The following is a 23,340-nucleotide window of genomic DNA, read 5'->3' as shown; positions in this document are numbered from 1 at the left end:
ATAACTAAGCACATTTCTTTTGTGCATAACGTGTATACTAAAAAATAAAATATAGTTTGTGTCGACTATATTCGATACAGATAATATAAATAGAGTCTGTGAAAAATGAATTGAATTGGTCTATTTTTACTTATATTGCAATAGGTTAAGAGCATAAATGGGTAAAAAAAGTCCATATTTTGTGTGTGAAATTATAATCTTGATTCTACACGAGATGCTCAAAGTATACCTTTATCAAATGACTTTACTTTCATAAATATTAATAAAGAAAAGCGTGTTAAATAGAGTTTATTTTCTCACATCTGAAATTCTAATTTTAAAGTTTAATTTCAGTACAAAGAATAGTATTTAGAAATAGGAAACATACCAATAACACTAATTTCTATATATGTGTCGAATGTTCTTGTAAGAAGCTAAAATATAGGGTACTTACAAGGGTAAAATAAAAATACAAAAATAATCACATCCAATTTATTTCCAATAGAAAAGTATATCTGAAAAATTACATAACATACATCTATCTACATTTAAAACAATCGGCAGTTGTCATTTCATGCGCTTAAATAAGTGAAAAAAATCGTAATATTTTATTAAAATATAATAATATAATAATACAAAAAATACATATAAATATTGCTTTTATTTTGAAGACATTAACGTGCAAAATGAATTATTAATTTCGAAAATGTACATTTTAATATTAGGTACTATTTTTAGGTAGAAATCGTAATTTAATAATTTTCATTTTATTAAAGTTTTTAATGATTTGACTTCTGTAAATTTCAAATAAGTTTATCTGTTTGTTAACAAATTACACATAAATACTTATATTAAAGCTCGTACAGATAATTTTAACGATGTTTTTATTTATTTTATATATCTTAGAGCTTTGGCTTTTAGGGTGGGATTTTAATAAGTACTCATATATTTCATAAAATTAAAACAATAATAATATTATATATCAAAAGTGTCAAGCTTTAACCTGAAAACCGTTACATTAAAAATGACTAAACCAGTTGTAATAAAATTAATTATTCCAAACACTTTAAAATTAATATAAAAAGCTATTAGTATTATTGCTTAGGATTTTTCTGATTATAATATTGCGAGGTACATTATTTCAAATAAATATTTAATTTAGAGGGAAATTAAAAATTAATACCAATAATGAAATTTAAATTTTTAAAGATAAATTTTATCTACTTGTATATTTGTATAACGTGTGTTTTAAAGGTTCTCTTAATATTTAATTTACTTATTAATAAATAAATAAAAACATTTTTGAATACATTTATACCTATTTCCTAAGATATGTCATGTCAGTATGTTATATGAACTACATCGCCGCCCACGGAGAGAAGACATTGACCCTGAAAGAAAAACAAAATTATTAAGTTTAAAAACATATAAATGATATCGTTTAGTTGCTTTAGTAAATACGGTCTTTTAAAAGATGTGTAAACTGCATTAATTGTGTTATCAACATTAGACGTCCAATAAAATAACTACTCAAGAAGCTTATATCTAATACACTGGAGATTGCACTATAACCATTAGCTTGTAACAAGAAAATATGACGTTGAATGACGCCTGTATGTTTTTTTATCCCTTTCAACACACCAACTTGCCAAGTTAGGTGTGAAAGGGATAAAAAAACATACAGGCGTCATTCAACGTCATATTTTTTTGTTACAAGCTAATGGTTATAGTGCAATCTCCAGTGTATTAGATATAAGCTTCTTGCAACTACTCTTCAAGTTATTGAAATAAACACCTAATTTCGAGGCAATAATGTTGAAAATCGATTGTATAGCTTATTTAAAAAGTCTGCCTATTACACTCGTAGGCAGAGTTTAACATTGGACAGCTTTTGTGGTTGTTTATTGAACGTCAATTCCAAATACACAAAAAGGTTATAATATTTTCAGTCTACTGCATTTAAACATTTCGGATTAAAGAAAAAGTTAGTAATATTATTTAATTATTAATTTATTTAACAAAAGTTAGTAATACCTGATTTTTGTGCGCATTATCCTGCAACATGAGGTGTGTGACGTAAAACGAAGTGAGCGCGTTCCCGCCTAACGCAGCTGTATATGCGCGAACTATGGCCAACACCTAGAGACGAAATATTTATTAATATTATTAATTTATAAAAAAAAAAACATATTTTTTTAAATCCAGTTGTTACAGAACTGAGATAAAGCTTCGTAATAGCATCTTCATCATATTATTATCACTGCTTTATGCGTCATAATATTATTTGGTAAGATTCGGCAGAGCTCTAATTTTAGCTTTGCCTATAGCTACGTATGTACACAATATACAGAAACAACTAGTAAAGAATCTTCATACAATTCGTTCGAAATGGTTCACGCAGAAAATCAAGTGTGTTTACGAGATTCGTAAGGGTATTAGCACAATTGGTAGTTATAAAATCCTTACGATTTTCATAAACATGCAATGCTAGTGTGCGTGAGCTATTTCGAACGTTTTGTATGAAGATTCCCTGGTTGTATCTGTATATTGTGCCATAGCTCTACCTTTGTCTTTAACTATGTATACCTCTACCTTTGCCTTTACCTGTGTAAACATAGAGTACTCTACTCTACTAATAGCTCTATTAACAGATAGAGCGCTCACCTCGCAAGTGAAGGTGTGCAGGAAGCCGCTGAGCCCGCCGAGCTCGCGCACGCCGGTGGTCTCGCGCACGAACAGCAGCCGCAGTGTGCTGAGGGACAGTCGCCGCTCTATGTAGGGGGGAGGTAGAGCGCTCACCTCGCAAGTGAAGGTGTGCAGGAAGCCGCTGAGCCCGCCGAGCTCGCGCACGCCGGTGGTCTCGCGCACGAACAGCAGCCGCAGTGTGCTGAGGGACAGTCGCCGCTCTATGTAGGGGGGAGGTAGAGCGCTCACCTCGCAAGTGAAGGTGTGCAGGAAGCCGCTGAGCCCGCCGAGCTCGCGCACGCCGGTGGTCTCGCGCACGAACAGCAGCCGCAGTGTGCTGAGGGACAGTCGCCGCTCTATGTAGGGGGGAGGTAGAGCGCTCACCTCGCAAGTGAAGGTGTGCAGGAAGCCGCTGAGCCCGCCGAGCTCGCGCACGCCGGTGGTCTCGCGCACGAACAGCAGCCGCAGTGTGCTGAGGGACAGTCGCCGCTCTATGTAGGGGGGAGGTAGAGCGCTCACCTCGCAAGTGAAGGTGTGCAGGAAGCCGCTGAGCCCGCCGAGCTCGCGCACGCCGGTGGTCTCGCGCACGAACAGCAGCCGCAGTGTGCTGAGGGACAGTCGCCGCTCTATGTAGGGGGGAGGTAGAGCGCTCACCTCGCAAGTGAAGGTGTGCAGGAAGCCGCTGAGCCCGCCGAGCTCGCGCACGCCGGTGGTCTCGCGCACGAACAGCAGCCGCAGCGCGCACACGCGCCGCGCGCTCGCACTGCCGCTCAGCGCCGGCAGCGTGCTCAGGGATACGCGGCCGCTCTACAATATTATATAGTAGAGATGTAGAGACGCTTATAGATAGAGAACACGCGCCCGCTCTACAACATGGGGGAAGGATAAAGAGACGTGTAAAGACGTGAAAGAGATCAGCATGCTCAGGGTTACGCGCCCGCTCTACAATATGGTAGAGATGTAGACATATATATGTGTAGAGCACAGCATACTCAACGAGTATAGCAGTACAAAGAATATTATAGACATATAGACATGTATTAATGTAGAATTTAGCGTGCCGAGTGACACGCGGCCGCGGCGCTCAACAAGGAGAATATTATATATAGATGCGTAGATGTAAGATCTTCAAAATACGGGATCGCTCTATGTAGAGTATGTAATAGAGATATGGAAACAAGTGTAGATATGAGTAACTAGACAACTGCTTTATGGAGAGTTTGAAATAAACAAAGTAAGACTGTTATAATATGTAGTTAAAGATCGTTAGGGGACGTAAATTTACACAATATGCATGTGTGATAGTTTTAGATAAATACCTACATGTGTGAGTTCGTGGAAATGTTCATAATAAGTTATATTAAACGGCTGCGAAGACACATCTTTCAAATGTTTTGTTATATATACTAAAATTTTCCTTTATAAGTAGTTCCCTAAAATTTTTTAAATATTATTTTTTACAAACTCTATTGAAATATATAAATATTTATATAACAAAAAAGAAATTTTTTTCCTTTCTTCTACAAAACGCATCACATACCGGTCCAGCAGTTCTCTCATCACCCGTCTCCTGGCTCTTCACAAGCTGTTCCTCATCCAAAGCGAAGATATCCTCATGCTGTACTTCCTTGTTGCCGTTCGTGTGTTCAGATTTAGACGGATCGTGCAGGGGTAGAGCTGTGCCTGATACTACTAGCTGGATTTCATCCTGGAAACGAATTAATTAGTTGCAATAATAAATTGGTCATTAGTCAGTTAAATATACCGAAAGATTATATCTATCTAATCCATACTAATATTATAAATGCGAAAGTAACTATGTCTGTCTGTCTGTTACTCAATCACGCCTGAACTACTGAACCAGTTTGCATGAAATTTGGTATGGAGATATTTTGATACCCGAGAAAGGACATAGGCTACCTTTTATTGCAAAATATGTACCACGGGCGAAGCCGGGGCGGACCGCTAGTAATAAATAAAATTGGTCATTAGTCAGTTAATTCATGGTACATATTACGTACTAACTGCGCTCCGCGGTTTCAGCTTCTGATAGTATTAGCGTGATGATATATAGCTTATAGACTTCCTCGATAAATGGGCTATCTAACACCGAAAGAATTTTTCAAATCGGACCAGTAGTTCCTGAGATTAGCGCGATCAAACAAACAAACAAACTTTACAATATTAGTATAGATTTACTAGAAAATATATTTTTTTTTATTTGTCACAGTCGGCAAAAGAGCTGATGGGCCGCTTGATGGTAAGATGCAGAGGCGTAAGGTATAAAAATGTTCGGTTATACGCTTTCTCTGCTATTTACTTTATTGCTACTGTAAGGTTATTCCATACTTATTATGTATGTAATAAAGTTCATAGTAAAAAGTTCTCTTAGCAGTATTATTCCCTTCCGCTACAAGAGTACTTTACCACATGATAATATAGGTACAAACTTGATAAAGCCGATGCCACTTTATTATACGTATGGGTACAATACCACATTACGAAATGTAAGGGTATAATGCCACATTTTTATATGTGAGGGTACAATACCAAATTTTAGTATGTGAGGGTACAATACCAAATTTTAGTATGTGAGGGTACAATACCACATTTTTATATGTGAGGGTACAATACCATATTCTTATATGCAAGGGTACAATGCCAGATTTTTATATGTGAGGGTACAATGCCACATTTTTATATGTGAGGGTACAATACCACATTACGAAATGTAAGGGTATAATGCCACATTTTTATATGTGAGGGTACAATACCAAATTTTAGTATGTGAGGGTACAATACCAAATTTTAGTATGTGAGGGTACAATACCACATTTTTATATGTGAGGGTACAATACCATATTCTTATATGCAAGGGTACAATGCCAGATTTTTATATGTGAGGGTACAATGCCACATTTTTATATGTGAGGGTACAATACCACATTTTTATATGTGAGGGTACAATACCACATTTTTATATGTAAGGGTATAATGCCACATTCTTATATGTAAGGGTACAATGCCACATTTTTATGTGTGAGGGTACAATACCACATTTTTATATGTGAGGGTACAATGCCACATTTCTATGTGTGAGGGTATAATACCACATTTTTATATGTAAGGGTACATTACCACATTCTTATATGTAAAGGTACCACGTATCTAAATTCAGGGTACAGTTCTACAAGGCCATATTACGTAAACCATATATACACATATCAAACCACATAATTCCACAAATTATAAAACTAAATCACCTCAGGCAAATCCAATTGAAAAGCAGGTGGTGCCAAAGCAGCAGGTTGCAATCTTCTCAACTTATAAGCCGCTCCACTTAACGCGGACGACACTAAACGCTCTGCACTCGAACCCACTGACCCTAGACGTGTGCGCCATACCTGGGAAATAAAATAATCATAGGAATAATATAATAAAGGTTGCTTGGAAGAGATGGCTGCTTTATCGATAAGGCCGTCTTTTTGTACGTGTTTTTTCGTATTGTTTCCTTGTTTTGGTGCAATTCATAATGCGGGTATAGATTTAACTGTTTTCTAAAGACGGACAAATGAAAAAACAGTAAAATTTTCGCATTTTTAAGGTGCTTTTCCATCAATAATGTGCGCGGATGTGTAGCGAGGCTATTGTAATAGCCAATAGTATCGCTTCAAACGCTAAACACTTCATATGAAGTAGTCTTACTTTAACTATAGAATTAATATTAATGATTAAAATAGTAGGGCATTTTTTGTTATTATGATATGAACGTGTTACCGATTATCAATGTTGTGAAAGCTTTATTGATGTTATACACTGACAAAAAATAATTTTAAAACAAAAGCCAACCTTAGCCGTTTGTATTTCACCTGATATTTTATTTCGAAACACTATACATCATACATTAAGTATATTAATACGTCATTACTTATCAGTGGCTCATATTTAAAACTACGCTTAAAATTAAATTTTAATACAATTAATCAGTCAGTCACAAATCAACATTTATTACATTAACAAATCATGCTTTAAATACATTTTAAAATTAAATTTATTAATAAACAATATAAAAAGAAACCTGCATAAACGCATATGGCTGCGCGTGCGGTGATGTAGACGGTTTGAGCGAGTTCGTGTACACTTGCATGTTGTTCCGCCGACTCGCTAACAGTTTCGCTGTTTCTACCTGACACACATACAAACACAATCAGTTATAACGTGGAGTAAATTAAAATGTATTATAAATTGATTTATTTATTTGTATTCAGAACTTTTACTGTCCTTAAATAAATAAATAATATTGAAGATGATGTAAAATAATAGATTAAACTAAACGTTATAAGAACTAGTGATATATTAGTTATCTTTATATGGTCACATGTTTGGGTACAGTTTCATAGTTTTGGGTACAGTTACACATGTGTGGGTATAGTTACACATGTTTGGGTACAGTTACACATGTGTGGGTACAGTTACACATGTGTGGGTACAGTTACACATGTTTGGGTACAGTTACACATGTGTGGGTACAGTTACACATGTGTGGGTACAGTTACACATGTTTGGGTACAGTTACACATGTGTGGGTACAGTTAAACATGTGTGGGTACAGTTACACATGTGTGGGTACAGTTACACATGTTTGGGTACAGTTACACATGTGTGGGTACAGTTACACATGTATGAGTACAGTTACACATGTGTGGGTACAGTTACACATGTTTTGGTACAGCGCCACATGTAAATACAGTGCTACATTATTGATGTGCGTAAAAGTGACACATGTGTAAATGCATGTATTAGAAATGATTATTATTAAAACGGGTATAGTGTCACATTTAATTATGTGTGTGTTAGTTTTTTTTAATAAACATCCGCCATCACAGGGTTTTCGCACCACCTCTGAAATATTGTCCAGAGACATTATTTACATTTTTTATTTATTTACAAAAACCGATTGAACCGATTACAATGAATTTTAGCACACATATAGAGGGTAACTTGGATTAACACATAGGATAGGTTTTATCCCGGAAATCCCACGGGAACGGGAACTATGCGGGTTTTCCTTTGAAAACGCGGGCGAAGCCGCGGGCGGAAATCTAGTACATACATAATTACAAACCTTTCCTCTTTATAATATTAGTATATATTTGTACATCCATACTTACATCTTCAGCTTCATCCAATTCTAGTAAGCAAGCGTCCTTATCAGCGCACAGATCGAGTGCGGGCGGTTCTTCGCTCTCTACGTCGTTTGTGCGTGTCGGCTCGCATATTGCACCTGGCAATTTATATAAATTACATATTTAAAAAATACTCTTTAGCAACAAGTAAGCAATATTACACCTAAAAATATGTGAATAACTAGCTGACCCACTTAATTTCAGCTCTTAAACTAGATTTTTTCACGCTTTTTACGCTTGTTAATCAAAAATATTTTTTGAATTTGAACCAGTAGTTCTTGTGAACGCTTTCCACTAAACAAACGCCTTATAATTTTAGTATAGATATAAATGGGTATAATCGAGCATTTAATATTTAAGCCTTTATCAAAATTAGTAATACATATGTATATCTTGAATATATTATGACAAGACGTGACAAAAGTTACATATAGAAATTAAAGATTTTTTAACGGATTTTAAACCCGATTTATTCATTATATTATTTTCCCGACGTTTCGAACACTTGTTTCTAAATGTATGATACTCGTGTAAAATCAAACACTAGAAATTACTACAAGTTACATACATTATTTCCGTAAATCTTTTAATATATATATATATATATATATATATATATATACATTACATAATATAATGTTACACAAACTTGCCTATATCATAACCATTAGCTGCTTTATTGGCTGTGAACGCGTCCCACAGGGCCTTTTGTATTTCCAAAGCATCCTTGTCATTTTCTGTTGCCTGTAAATAGTTATAAAAATTCATGAATTCTAATATGTATTGGAATATAAAAATAAATACATGACGATGACGACGATAATGACGATAACTGAGCCGTCTGATGATTGGTATTAAAAATTAAACTAAAAATAAAAAAGAAATAATTTGGAAAATCCAAAAGTGCACGCCTCATAATTTTTTTTAATAAATATTTATTAATTATTATTTTTGTTTATTTAATAACAATTAAACCACATCGAATCAGACCCTGAAAAATGAAAGGGTTCTATTCCTGAGCATACTCAAGCGTAAGAGAAAAAAAAAGACCCGATTAGTAAAGTATTTCGGTCGCTATCGTGTTAACAAGAAAAAGGATCCGCACATACAGACACACGGACGTCCAAGACAGAACTTTTTTAAACTGTTTTTTAACTAGTTTAAATAACAAAAATGACATCAAAAATATCATGAACGTTAAAAATAGTGTTTTTTCTTAATATGTGTGTGTATGTATTATCTTACAAGTGCAATGTATGATACATAAAGACATTTAAAGTTTGAAAAATCGAATGTTTTGCGCGAAGTGACAGTAGTACCCACCTCAACGCTTCGCTTATGAGGCGTGCAATATATTTATTTCTTATCCAAGGAAAAATCTACTAATCTAATCCATAATCCACCATGCTAGGCAAGGGAGGCAGATTTCACTTATCAGAAAAAAAGTTCATCATCAGCTGTCTACCACACAGACACGGCTTCTCTTATCTATTTTCAACACGCTATTTAACCCCTATCATTCTAAATGATCTATGCCAAATTGATCGATGATCAATGATCTATAAACACTGACCTTGATCCTAGGCGGCGCTGGTGGCGGTAAAGCGGCCAATCGCACAGCTGTGCCTGTAGCTAACGCCATTACACAACGTTCGCCAATCGCTATTTGTGTTTGTAACGAAAATATCGCGTTTGCACCCTGGAAAAATACATAAATTTGATTAAATTAACGCATTTACGGAAAATAAACAACAATCGCCTATTGAAGAATCGTCCAAAATTATATAACGTTAAAACATACATTCAAATGTACAGCTTATTTCGTGACTGTTATGTTTAAAGTCTATTTCGCCGTTCATAAGAAAACTGCCTAAAACACGCGTAGGTAGAGTTTAATTTTGGACACCTTTTGTGCGTGAATTTAAGTCTAATAGTTTAATCAATGTTATGACATTTTTTTTTGCGAAATTGATAACATAATATTATATCAAAAAGATTTTTCAACTATATTAATTATTTATCATATACTATTATAAAGGCGAAAGTTTGTAAGGATTTATGGATGTATAAATGTATGGATGTATGGATGTATGGATGTATGGATGTTTGTTACTCTTTCACGTAAAAACTACTGAACCGATTACAATGAAATTTAGCACACATATATAGGGTGTAATCGTTAAGTGTGCACAAGCGATTATTCCGTAACTATTGCAGATATCAAAAAACTTTAAACTGATATCGAAAGTACTTAACCTAATGAGTAAAATGGCCATAATAAATTTTTAAAAATAAAACGAGAAATAACCAAAAATGTTACATTAAACGCTCCCATACAATTTATTTCCCATACATTTTGTATTCATAGTAGATTTTCGAAGTGACGTCCTTATTGTGCAATACAATGAGGAGGTCTATTTACAGTTTCTAAATGAACTTCCCTCCAAATTTGCGAAGTAATTAAAGCAGAAAACCAAAAAAAACAAAAAAAAGCTAAAATCTTTCATATTAAATGTATAGGTTGATCCAAAAGTAATGATAATTGGGTATTTCCTGTGCACATAAAAATATAAAATAAATGTTTTATGCTTGCTCATGTAATCACTAAGTTATCACAAAAAAATTATATCTACAGGCCACGTTTCCAAGTATTAACATTAATTTTAATGTGAAAAGTGCGAGCCAGAATGTTTCCCGACGAAAAGAAGAAACAACGATTCGACATTTAGAGGGTGAATTTCTAAATTTTTAATGAGATCAGGATAATTTTTTGTCACGATTTGTGACCATGGGCGTTACCTGGGTTCACCATGTTTATGCTGAAACCAAGAAACAATCAATGGCCTGGATGCGAGCTTCCAAAGTGACGGTGAAGATTTTCAAAGTGAAAATTAGTGGGATAGATTAAAGCCGTAGTTTTTTGGGACGCTGAAGAAATGTGGAATATTTTAAGAAGGTAGCCACTACTACACAGGGCTCTTACTACACAGACCAAATTAAAAGATTGCGGGTAGGTTAGTAAGAAAAAGAGACATGGCAAACTTCGGTCTTGAATGTTGGTTCACCAAGACAACGCACCAGATCACAAAGCGTCAGTTGCGATGGCTGCCAATCAAAAATCGGCATTGAAAATGCTTGAACACCCACCCTGTTTGTAAGATCTAGCTCCTAGTTAATTCTATCTCTTACCTCGGCACAAGAAACACCGTCGATACAAGAAATTTAAGACGACAGCGAAGTGATGGCCGATTTTGAGGGGTTTTTGTAGATGAAGTCAAAGTTTTTTTTTTCTAAGTTAAGGAAAAAAAATATCGAAGTAGAAAAAGTATCTAGTTAGAAGACTATCTAGAGAAATACATAATTATTTTAACTGTAATGACCTTGTTTAATATTGATTATCATTACTTTTGGATCAACCCATGTACATGGGATATTCATATCTCATACTAAATGTATGGGAGGGTTTAAAGTTAATTTTTTAGATATTTCTCGTATTATTTTTAAAAATTTATTATGGCCATTTTACTCATTAGGTTAAGTACTTTCGATATCAGTTTAAAGTTTTTTGATATCTGTAATAGTTACGGAATAATCGCCTGTGCACACTTAACGATTACACCCTGTAGAGGGTAAGTTGGATTAACACATAGGATAGGTTTTATCCCGGAAATCCCACGGGAACGGGAACTATGCGGGTTTTCCTTTGAAAACGCGGGCGAAGCCGCGGGCGGAAATCTAGTTTATCATACAAACAAATACATATTTACCTGCATCCTCAACTTAGCAAGTAATAACTTATGCAGTTCATACTCCAAAAAGGGAAGTTGGTCGGAGATATCTCTCGCGCCTGGTTCAGCTGCAGGAGGGGCTCTGCGTATTCTACCCGCTAAAATATAGGAAAAAATGTTTCATTTACTAATTTTCAACTATCTTAGCTAGGAAAATGATGAAATTTACCACTTTTAGTTTTTGATTAGTACACTTTTCATAGATGTGGTTTTTTCATGAAATAGTCAAAATTATATTATATTATTTTTATGCATGTGTATATTTTTTATCATAAATGGTTTTACCTGTAGGATTTTAGATGTGTAAGGTTTTCAAAAAATTTTGAAATCATCGGAATATTTATTAATGTTAATAGTTTATCAAAATTACAAAAATTTAATAATAAAAAGTGTATCTTTAGTGACAAAGTGTTTTATTGGTGCAATATCTATCATAAGAGGTAACAAGAACGTAAAAATTAGTTTCGTAAGTTCAAATAAACATACATACCAACAGCAGTGAGCGTAACAGCCTTTCCATGCGAAGTCAGTCGGTTCGGTTTCGAGCAAGTCGCCAATAGTACTGTGGGCACTCGAGCGCGCCTGAAATGGGAATTTATTTCAAGAAATAGGTACACGAGAGAAATCATTATAAAAGAAAAGTACAAAATGGTAGTAACTTTAATGTTACTCATTTTAGCTAAGATTATAGACGAAGAGCTAACGATTTTTAAATGATGATTTTCAATATAGAGTAAGTATAAATTATAAAACGATGATATAAAATATGTAACCTGTGAAATATCAAAGTTGGGCAATTAGTACACGTTTTAAAATGGTTGTTTAGACAAATTGTTTTAACCTAGCATTGAAATACCATAAAAAGAAGTAAAGAGAATTCCATTGAGAGAAGTTCTCTTTCTCTTTTTTATTGTCAAAAAGAGAAGATAAGAGTACACACCGACACTCCCCGCACGTGGCCAGTTCGGCTCTGTACGGGCCCGAGCCCGGCGAGTACGGCACGTGCGCGATACTGCAACCCTCGTTCTCACTCTCTTCTATCGTGTTTTTCGATCCGTTCACTACTGGAGTAATAATAATTTACTTTATAGAGAATAGTTAAAAAAACTATAAGCATCTATATTCAAGAAAATTTAAAGTTTTTAATGCGGGTAGTTGTTCAATCTTAGTAGATTATTGTTTAACCAATTAAAAATGAAATATATTGAAATTAAATTGTCAAAAAGAGCATGTGGTGAGATGTGAATTAAAATCATTCTCTTCAACGACGCTTATTTCTTCGTTTTTATCTGTAAACTAAAAACAGACCTGTAATAAGAGTGTTGCAAATTTTGTAGGTATTTAAGCAAAAAGATAATTTTTCGCGCAATACAAAAAAAACATCCACAAAAGTTATACATTACATGACACATAAGGCTCGTCCGTATTGAAATCGCAGTCTAAATTGATCACAGCGGCAGTACCGGAAGCTGATAGTACGCACACGTCCTCCCTGTGAATATAAATTTATCGGTAAGTTTACTACCTAAGTTTTGACAAGGTTGTATGTGACTTTAGCATCTTTTGAAGAATGCTTAAAATTATATATTTTCTAATAAGAGTCGATATGCGTGTTATGAATGTTTATATTATGTGAACCTCGTAAAGCTCTATATAGCGTCTCGCTCGCAAACATTATCACGGAGGAGCAGCGTAGCGTGCGGTCGTCTTAATGACACGTATCGTGCATCGTAATTGATTCGTGTGATCAAGTGTATTCACATGCATTCGTGTGGCATTTATATGGAATGTTTGTAGGTATTTTTATATTTTTGCATATGTGTGTACTGCGTGTTTCCATGTATGTATATATTACCGTATAGCAGCCCGCTCGCAGTACGCGAGCATAGCAGAGCCGCTGCTCTGCTGTGCTGTGCTCGCTGCGCTCAGCGCACGTTGACTGGTATGATTACGTGTGAGTTATATCGTGTTACACGTGTACATATTTGGCTGTTTTAGTAACGTGTGCATGTATGTATGTTTATATGTGCGTGTATATTGTGCGTCAACACGTGTGTGTACACGGTACCGTATGGCCGCCCGCTCGCAGTAGGCGAGCACGGCGGAGCAGCGCAGCGCGCGCGCGTGCGCCCGCAGCTCGGTGCGCAGCTCCGCCCACCACGCCGCGCGCGACCCGCTCTCACCGCCGTCCACTAGCTTCACGGAACGTGCGCACACTGTGCCACCTGTCATACATTTTTTATTAATACATATATTAAATACATACAGTGTCTAGAAGGTAGAATTCCTCCAAAAAAAAGTAGAAAAAAAAACAAAGATTTGCAACATTCAGCTAATGCTGTCACCCTCCCCGCGTCAATTTGATTAATTTAGTGTACAAAATATACAATTTTTGTTACCATTAAAAACTTCAAAACATTATATCTATATCGTGGCCATATCGTAGATTTTCTCACTTCACGAAACAATCGATCATTTCATGAAATGGTCAAATTTCATGATATTGGCCACATTATGATGTGATTTGAGCATATCAATGAAAAAAAATCGTTTCTCGCTATGGACAACTAAACGCGCGGTTTTTTCATGAAATGGTCAAAATTATTTGATCATCGTAAAGTAGTTACAGTAATTATTGGTAGATGCGCTGCAAGCGCTGTGTTTATGTGTGAAGATGGCGACCGAAGGCTAAATTTTTATTTCTCACAGGAAAAAACTTCATAATTCGTTCAATTACATTATAAAGTAAGTCGTAGCAAAGAATTTACGACAAAGAGGTTCGAGTACTATGGAAACTGCGGATATCTTATATTCAAGAAAAAATGCGTCTTAAATCCTATATAAACCATCTATATCCTACTTACTAATAATTATTATATTTGTTTGTTTTCTAAAAATAGACGACGTGTAACTTGACATGTTTGATAAGTAATAAAAATAATATTTAATTTTATTCTATTTATTTGTCAGCCGACTGACTTAAATGACAATAAACAAGTTCTTAAAAAATTCTGAAATTTTTAAATATTTTACGGACTATCTATATGTTATATGATCTGGCCAAATGTGGATGACAAAATCGTGAATTTTTAGCGATTTAACGATCTGGTCAAAGTTGACCACATCATAAAATACGACGATTTCATGAAATGATCAATCTTTTCATGAAGTGAGCAAATCTACGATATGGTCACGACATCTGCATAAACTGTATACTCACCAATATGAACAATAAAACCAGGCGGATATTCAGTCATGGTAAGGAACGGATATTCCAGCATATCCAAATTATTGCTATTCATAGACGGACGCAATATCGCTCCCCCACCGCTACCCGTGTTACCGAGAGACGCGTTCAGTGAACTACCTATAATATGAAAGGAAGAAGGAAAGAGAATTGCCAAAAACGATTAATGAATTGAATAAGTATATATTTGAATAGATAAATAATGAAAAATGAATTGAGAAAATAACAGGTCAGCTACATTTTTTATGAAACATGATTGAAAAATGTCTGCAAACTATGATAAAACGTAACAAACACACTAGATGTGAAATAATTTACACGATAAAAAGTGGTGTTTTATTTTCTTCATTTTTACATTCAAAACAATATGTCTATAAAATGGTTTGAATTATACCTTCGGTATTAACGAAGAAGCTCAACATAGGTTAGGCTCAAAAAAAATAGGTTTTAATTTTGCATGTTTCAAATAGTCACTACCTCAGAATCAACTCACCTTTAGGCGTGATACTAAGATCGGAGTCGGACGAGCGGCGGTGTATGCCCATCGGCGTGGAGGTTGAGTGCAGCGAGGCGCTGTGGGGGTGGGAGGGGTGCGCGGGCGGGGCGGGGGGGGCGGGCTCGCGGCCGCCGTACGACTCGTGGCGCGCGTGGCGGGGAGACCCTCTGTCCTTGTCCCGCTCCTTCTCCCTGTCGCCCTTCTCCCTCTCACACTTATCCCTGCCAACATCGCACGCCGCATGCGAGTTACCACACACGCTAGCACTGTTAGTGTCCGACTCTACGCCCTCTACGTCTAGACTCTCGGATCTATCTACGCCGCTCTCGGGCAGGGACGGGATCGTCTCTAAGTGCGCGCCGCTAAGGATGGGGTGGAAGTTCTGCAAGACCGGCGCGCGGGTTAACTTGCGTGCGGTGACGTTAGAGGCGCTTTCCTTGGACATTTTGAGCGAGCCGACCGATTCGGCGGTCGAGTGGACGCTGTCTTGTCGAATTAACTTCTTCTCCTTTTTGTCTTTTGCGTGAGCCGCATCCTTCGCTTTGTTTTCTGCTTCGACCGTTTCCAATCTTTCGTGCACGTCGTCGAAGAACTTTTTCTCGGCCGTCTGGAAGTCTGGACTAGTCGGTATGAGCAGAGATTGAACTTTGTCGATCAGAATTGTCTCCATCGCCGTGTGAACTAACCCCGCGGGTTTTATCGCTGGCTTCTCTTTCTTAAACGATTTCTGTTCGCGGAAATGATGTTCATCTTTGCTGTAAATGCTCGAAGGACCACTCAATGACGCCCTGGAAACGGGTTCGGAACCTATGTACATGGATACCTTGGATGTCCCGAATTCGTCACTTTTACAAAGCCGATTACAATTTAACGCATCTTTATCGAGATTAAGCAGGTCGGTGTAGGAAAGGAAATGAGTTCCCAACACGGTATCGCTAGGTGCTCGGGAAGTAACATCGGAACCAGATCCAGGTTGACTCATTGGAGGTTTCGGATCTGGGTGTTTCTTCCTTGGCAATAGGGAATATTGTGACAAGCTTTTTATCATGCTGCTTTTCGAAATTTTCGAAAGCTGTCGCTTTATCCGCCTTGAGGAGCGATACACGAAGCCTTTCTTATCGACTGGCGATGAAGGCGCACTAAAGCTACTAGAAAGCTTCCTATGAGCAAAGGGATTTGGGATTTTAAAAAAGTGATGATGATTTTGAGACTTTGTTGATACACACTTGTCATCTACGGCGCTATGTTCATCAACATCATGGCTCTCTTTCTGTCTATTTTCCTGTTCTTCTACTTTAGATGGTACGTTGCTATCCTCTTTTTCAAAAGAAGATGTATTTAAACCTGTTAGCTTCCGTTCCATTTGTGCTATGAACTCGGAATCCACGTCATGTCCCAAGACAGACTTTACAACAGAACTTATCGTGTCAGATTTCATGCCATAGCTGTCTTCTTCTTCATCTGAAGTAGAATACATATCTGAACTCTCGGCTGATAATGCAGACGAAACTGAACCATAATAGCTCACGTCTCCTGGTAATTTTAGGAGATTGTCAGTTCGCACAACGAGAGGAGAAGTGGGACATGAGTCAGATATCTTCCTCTCGGGTTGAGTATTGCCTACATTAGCCAAATTTTCCAATGAGGCGCAATGAATTTCTGGTATTTTGTTTTCACTCTGATCACCAGTTTCTTTATTTTTATTTTCATCTGGACTTGTATTAACGGGCTCAGATTCACTTATACGCCGTATAGTGGATCCTGGAGAATGTTCAGAATCTTGCGATTCAGAAATTCTCGCGAGACTAGTCTGCGCGTGCATCACTGATCGAGCGAGTATCGACGCCATGTTGATACCTTCATCGTCTTCATCATATTTCTTGACATTCAATCGCTTTAGCTTTTTCAGCTCATTCTTTATCTCAGATATACGTGACGTATCAGATGTATTCGATTTTATCGATATTTGATCATCTTGTTTCGATGATTTGCGACGTCGAAAGCGTTTAGAAAACAAGTTAGTTTTCATCTTTTTTATTTTTCCTATTGGACCTGATGAATCCGAGTCTGAATCTTGTCGATTCAATAGTTTGTTTAGTTCTGATTGATCTTCGGATATGTGTTTCAGACCCCTTTGGGTCGCCAAGTCTTGATAGATAGATTGGCTTCCATAATAACTTTGTGGGTTAGGTCTAATCATTTCGAATGTCCTATCATCATCGTCATTATTTTCAGGTTCATCTAACATGGAAGGTGTTCTAGGGTTCAATATGTTAACAATCATTTGCAATTCGTCCTGATGATGTTGGTAATATTCCTTGAGATCATCGACACTATCGTCTTCGGTCGCTAAAATGTCCAAGTACTTTTTCAACTGTCTAATAATGGAATGCAAATGCAAGCACGGTACACGACACACCATGCAAAAAATATATTCATGAGTAATTTTCTTCATAAACGTATTAACTATTAACTATTACTAAGTACATATGTAGTTTCAAAATGGCACACAATTAAAAAAAAGGCTACAGTAAGGCAAATGACAAAATAACTATAACATGATTTCTAGCAGTATCTACAGTATTTTAGAAAATATTATATTCATATAATTGATTCTATTCAATTTTAAGGGTGTTTACTCACTGTTGTGTTAGTTGCACTGACATCGGTTGACTTGGTAAGGGTAGAGGTGTGATGCTCACAGCCGTACCTGTAAAGTTAAGTATAAAACGTATAAACTAACGGCTATAGTCAGTAACTAATAAATATAATTAATATTTACAAATAATGCAATTAAGATTTCAAGGAAAACTCGGGGTTTTCTAACATTTCTTTGCTGTATTGGTCATATATAAGATATCTGTATCAATAGGGATAAATAGGCGAAATGATTTTAGCATTTAAAAAAATACATTCCTGAACGGCCAACTGAGTGGTTTTCACAATTTTCTAAACTACCCTCCTTCACATTTTTTTTTATTACCTCATTTTGATATTTCAAATGATCAATATATTAAAGTCTATTATCTATATGTATATAAAACTCAAAGGTGACTGATATAGTGATCTATCAACGCACAGACCAAACCACTGGACGTATCGGGCTGAAATTTGGCATGCAGGTAGATGTTAGGACGTAGGCATCCGCTAAGGATTTCCCGAAATTCTTGCGGGAACGGGGAAAAACGGGGATGCACGTACAAAGTCGTGGGCGGAACCTAGTTCAAGTATAAAACCTTACCAATGGCTCTAGCCACCACCCCCGCTTCCCCCTCCAAGTCAAAATCTTGCTGATAGCCCACCACTGCGTTAGCACCTAACTCTGCCGCTTTTAGGCCCACTAGACGTTGAACCTGCAAAATATATAATTATTCGTAAATGTACAAAATATATTGTAAATGTTGTTATGTTATGGTATATGTTGTAATGTTAAACTTAGTAGATACCAATAATTTATCTAATATAGTAAGAAATAGAATTCAATTTAAGTCATTGTCTGTAATTTCACAAGGAACAAAAAAAACTTTTTGTTGTGAGCTTCTCTTGTCCAGGATTTTTGACACATCTGTTTATCCTCTTATTTCTTTTCCAAGTTAACTTTTTCTGGCGTACTCTTAACCGACTTACAAAAACAAAGCTCTATGATCAAATATATGTTTTTTTGGGTATGTTTATCTATATTTTCACCAGTAAAAATTACTTTAACATTACCTGATTGCTCAATTTGATAAAAGCCACCTGTCTCGCTTCATTAGATGCCCTGGGTGTTCTGATCTTATCTATCCACTGATACTCAGGGTCGTCGTTAACTATTAACTCCTCTACAAACCCGTGGATAGCGGATACTCTGTACCCAGGGGGAATCATTGGACCTAGAAAAAAATACAGTTCGTGTGGGGTATTCCTATTTTTGTTATTGTTTTTATTGCAGGATATTCCTATGATAAATTTGAGTAATACTGGGTCAGATGTTTTTGCATGAAAAGATTCACATTCATTTCTCATGAATATTTTCAGGCTTTTCGGAGTTAAAGAATGAACACGATAGTTTTAGTATTATTACACATAATTTTTTAAGGAATAAAAGAAAAATATTCGAGTTTATTGGGTGAATCGTCAATGCTTTTTCGAAAGTAAATAATTTTTTACACAAACATAATATATGTTCAATTAAATTAAAAACCAGAAATATAACTCCAAAACACTAAAAAGGCACGTACAATGAAAGAACTGCACGCCACAACTAGAAGTCTTGTACTTATTGAAGTCAGAGAACAGCTCCACTTTTACGATCACGTTCAGCTCGCCGCGGATGCCGTGCATCGTGTCAAAGACCGGTATCCATCCTGACATTACTGCACCTGGACAAGCAAGATTAATTATAATTATCACTTTTTGTTCTAGAAAAATAGGCAGTAGTAGTAGCTGTATAATAAAAGTAGTAGCTTTTAGCAGAACTTAGATAAGGTAAGATTTATCAATATGGTTTATGAACAGATGTTCCAGTAAGTTATTTCTTTACTAGACCCGATATTATGTGAATTAGTAGAATATCAATGATCACAAACTTAAAACAGATCCTATCGTCATAATTTCAAAACTTTCACTTACAACTTACAAACAAAAACTCAAAAGTCTTTTTATTGTCTAATGTCTATGTCTACATGAAACTTCTAAACGAATTCTACCTGTTGACTATATTTCTGAATGAAAATTTCTATAATTAAACATCCCAAAGATTCATATCATAGCGAAAACTCTACATATACACAACATTACCTCCCGGAGGTCCCGTGATTCCATTTGTATTATTCGCCTCCCTCGCCAGCAGAGGCGCTAAGCTGATAACCACTTTACCAATCGCGTCATTGGCGGAGTATGTATCGTGGTCCATGAGTCTTAACTGTAGCGGTTCATCTTGAAGTTCTGATTCGTCTACCTGTAATTGCCATCAAATCTATACTAATATCATAAAGCTGAAGAGTTTGTTTGAACGCGCTAGTCTCAGGAACTTCTGGTCCGATTTGAAAAATTCTTTCGAAGTTAGATAGCCCATAAGACTAACAGGATCGAAGCAACGCGGGTGAAACCGCGAAGCGCATAAGATTATACTAATAGAAATAAAATAGTGTAGAGCTGCTTGTTATATGTATTAGGAATTGTGAAGATGAAAACAAACGCGAAAGTTTATAAGAATGTATGTTTCTTAGTTGTTACACTTGCGTAAAAAAAGCTGAACAGATTTGTATGAAATTCCGTACAGACTTCAGAGATATAACATTTTTCATAGAAATAGGATTCCATTTGAAGTCTCCCTAAATTAGAAATGTGACGGTCGCGAGACAACAGTGTGAATTAAAGTGGAATGCAGGGTACCTAGGATGAAGATGGGGTAGAAATACATCGGTATATATTTGTTCAAATATTATACTGAAGTATACACATACTTATAGTAAAACATGTCATAACTACATAGTACATACGTCATATACAGAAATATAGAAGAATCTTCATATACATAATCATAAGCCAATACTAGACTATCGCCAGACGGTGCCGAAAATAGCTTCCGAGATGTCTTCGCCAAAATTATATCTAATAAAAAAATGACCTTGCTTCTTTACGTTTTTCTCAGATAAAAGAATACTACGTCATGTTACTGTTAGGTTAGTAGAAAATTGCGTAGCTATTTTTTTAAAGAAGTGCGTCAATGATTACGTTTTACGGTTTTTTTTTTAGTTTCAATTCATAAAACGTTAGACGACAATGTTCGATGTCGTCATTCTATAAAATTTTATGTTCAAGGAATCTTTATTTTTCCCGAATTTCGTCTTGTAAATAACAGAACAATAGAAGCCCGGGACTTGCTCTTTATAAGATAGAACATCACCTATATTTTACATCCCTATAAACCCCTATATAAACCCAACAATAAGGCATTAAAATTACCTCAAAAAATTGATTTACAATCAATTTCTCAATTTTTTATCAATAATTATTGCTCTACAATCTTGTTTATCATTCATTGAGAGTTTCAATAATATTATTTTAGCCGTTAACGAGGTTGTCCTGGACGTATGGTAAGTCATACAGAGCCAAAGACAACATAAAATAACTTCAATTTAATAAAATAATTATTAACATAATTTTTATTTAAATTCATAAGCCATATAATTAATATACTGTTTAAAAAAAGGTTGTTTGCCTTCTTAATAAAGGCATTACAATGGCTTCAGTCTTAGACAGATTCAATTAAGTTTAAACATGTTACACAATTATTGCTACTCTACAAATAACAACAAGTAAATAATATCAACTTACGTCCGATTAAAATAATTAGTTGAATAATATTACAAAACCCAGAAAAAAACATTTTATATATAGTGGTAAAATTTAGTGAAGACAGATTTGTAGATCTGAATTCATATTGGCACAGAGATGAAACCTGGTTTTGCACATACTGCGATTTTACCTGCAAACATACCTATGGACAAAAGCAAGTATTTCAGGGAGCTAGGGATATCCTGGCACATAAGATATACCACTGCTAAGTAATCATCAACAACTGTTCAGTGGTTATTGTGCAACATAAAAAGAAACAAACATCCATAAACAGTGAAAAGACTCAAAACAAGAAAAACACTTTTATGAGATTTATTAATAATATTATTAACCAATGTTTAACACACTTTACTGTGAGCATGGTCACGGAGAGGCTCTTAAAGAATTAAATATATAATACTCGCGTTAAATCAAACAAGAAATTACTAAATGGACTGCTTTGAATATAGGCATAATATCCTATCTTATAAATATAGCTTAGTATTTGAATATCTAAGGCGCAATAGTTATTTCTTACCCTGCCTCCTCAACTTTTACACCACAACAAAAACAAAGCATTGTTTGTTGCAGAGTTCTATCAATGTTTATTATTTGTAAACAATATAAAATCGTACCTCAAACCTATACCACTCCGTGCTGTTCCATTGAGGGTTCAGTGATTTTCTGCAAACATCAGTTTTGTGGGTCACTCCTCCGAATTTTACCTCAACAAAAGCATCCGTGGTGTCACTCGCTCTGTCCATCACAGGCAGGTTCCGACCCGCTAAAACCTTCACCTTTATTTTTCCCGGCATTTTAATGCAAATATTTCATTCACATTCACAGCATAACCGAAATCTATTAGCACATTTAACACTGTATTCAATAAATTTGCTTGTCACACGTTTCTGATTAGAAATAATAATATTGAGTTACTATCTTATCTGGACTGAATTGTACGACAAGTATATAGTGTGCAGAGATTTATTTCTATATACCGATAAACCGGTGTCACTATTGCACCTCTTGATAAATTAAAATCACAAAAAAGTCCTTGCGGACACAAACATCTCTAGACCGCAATGCATTTTGTATTATACTTTATATTTTATAAACAAAAACACTCTGATGCTACTCCAATTGAAACTGTGGAGAAAGTGTGTGTTACGAAAGTTTATTTATAGTTTGTACATTTTATAAATAATCCTGAAATGCGAACAACACAAACAGCTGTTGAAACGAAATGTCAAATGGCATATTGTTTTTTAATTTCATTAATTACTTGGATACAAGTCAATTGGTTTAATTATATCTCAAAATTTAATTCGCAATCTAATACAAAACCAAAACCGTAATCAAACTGTTACGAATTAAAACTATAATTTTCTTCAGTAATTTGTATTATAGAAGAAAATGGACCTTTACTTTTATACATTAATTTTTTAAAATCCAATGAACCAAAATTCATTCAAATCCATTCAGTAGTTTTCAAGTTATAAGAAAGGTAACTAACACAGTTTTTTTCTAATGATTTAAATGCTTGATTGTTAAAACTTTATTCACATTTTTAAACTATACCATTATTTTATTTTATACATGCACAAAAGTAACATCGGTTTCATTCAAGTTATAACTCAA

The 23,340-nt window shown here is 35.5% G+C and overlaps 1 protein-coding gene across 3 annotated transcripts; it reads right to left on the bottom strand.

Moving 5' to 3' along the window:
- Positions 1 to 457: 457 nt before the first annotated feature.
- LOC149479605 (C2 domain-containing protein 5) lies at positions 458 to 22,960 on the bottom strand. 3 transcript variants are annotated; one of them, XM_089708158.1, is made up of 22 exons: positions 22,338 to 22,960; positions 20,161 to 20,320; positions 19,602 to 19,742; positions 19,093 to 19,253; positions 18,623 to 18,734; positions 18,025 to 18,091; positions 15,379 to 17,759; positions 14,859 to 15,005; positions 13,707 to 13,863; positions 13,042 to 13,130; positions 12,579 to 12,702; positions 12,129 to 12,220; positions 11,618 to 11,736; positions 9,424 to 9,549; positions 8,504 to 8,594; positions 7,836 to 7,948; positions 6,743 to 6,850; positions 5,928 to 6,068; positions 4,205 to 4,372; positions 2,644 to 3,471; positions 2,014 to 2,118; positions 458 to 1,370 (listed from the first exon to the last, which is right to left on the bottom strand). In XM_089708158.1, exons 1-22 carry the CDS (start codon positions 22,515 to 22,517, stop codon positions 1,320 to 1,322), a joined length of 5,661 nt encoding a protein of 1,886 aa, XP_089564284.1. In that variant the 5' UTR covers positions 22,518 to 22,960; the 3' UTR covers positions 458 to 1,319. The 3 variants fall into 3 exon arrangements, with proteins under 3 accessions (XP_089564284.1, XP_089564285.1, XP_089564286.1); XM_089708159.1 differs by having other exon boundaries at positions 12,579 to 12,699; XM_089708160.1 differs by having other exon boundaries at positions 15,379 to 15,602; positions 22,338 to 22,959.
- Positions 22,961 to 23,340: the final 380 nt, after the last annotated feature.

This window comes from Colias philodice, chromosome 20 (genome assembly GCF_061535455.1).
Source record: "Colias philodice isolate Cphi_HAF_F1 chromosome 20, ilColPhil1 Martin Lab GWU primary, whole genome shotgun sequence".
NCBI classification, from domain to species: Eukaryota; Metazoa; Arthropoda; class Insecta; order Lepidoptera; family Pieridae; genus Colias; species Colias philodice.
Note: the sequence above shows the minus strand (reverse complement) of the source record. Positions and strands in the feature narration are given on the sequence as shown.

Excerpts from the sequence above, each read along its gene's own strand:
- LOC149479605 (XM_089708158.1), bottom strand. The coding sequence starts at position 22,517 with ATGCCGGGAAAAATAAAGGTGAAGGTTTTAGCGGGTCGGAACCTGCCT. Across the intron at positions 20,321-22,337 it reads CGGAGTGGTATAGGTTTGAG|GTAGACGAATCAGAACTTCA; the intron begins GTACGATTTTAT and ends TGGCAATTACAG. Across the intron at positions 4,373-5,927 it reads TTCAATTGGATTTGCCTGAG|GATGAAATCCAGCTAGTAGT; the intron begins GTGATTTAGTTT and ends ATTCGTTTCCAG.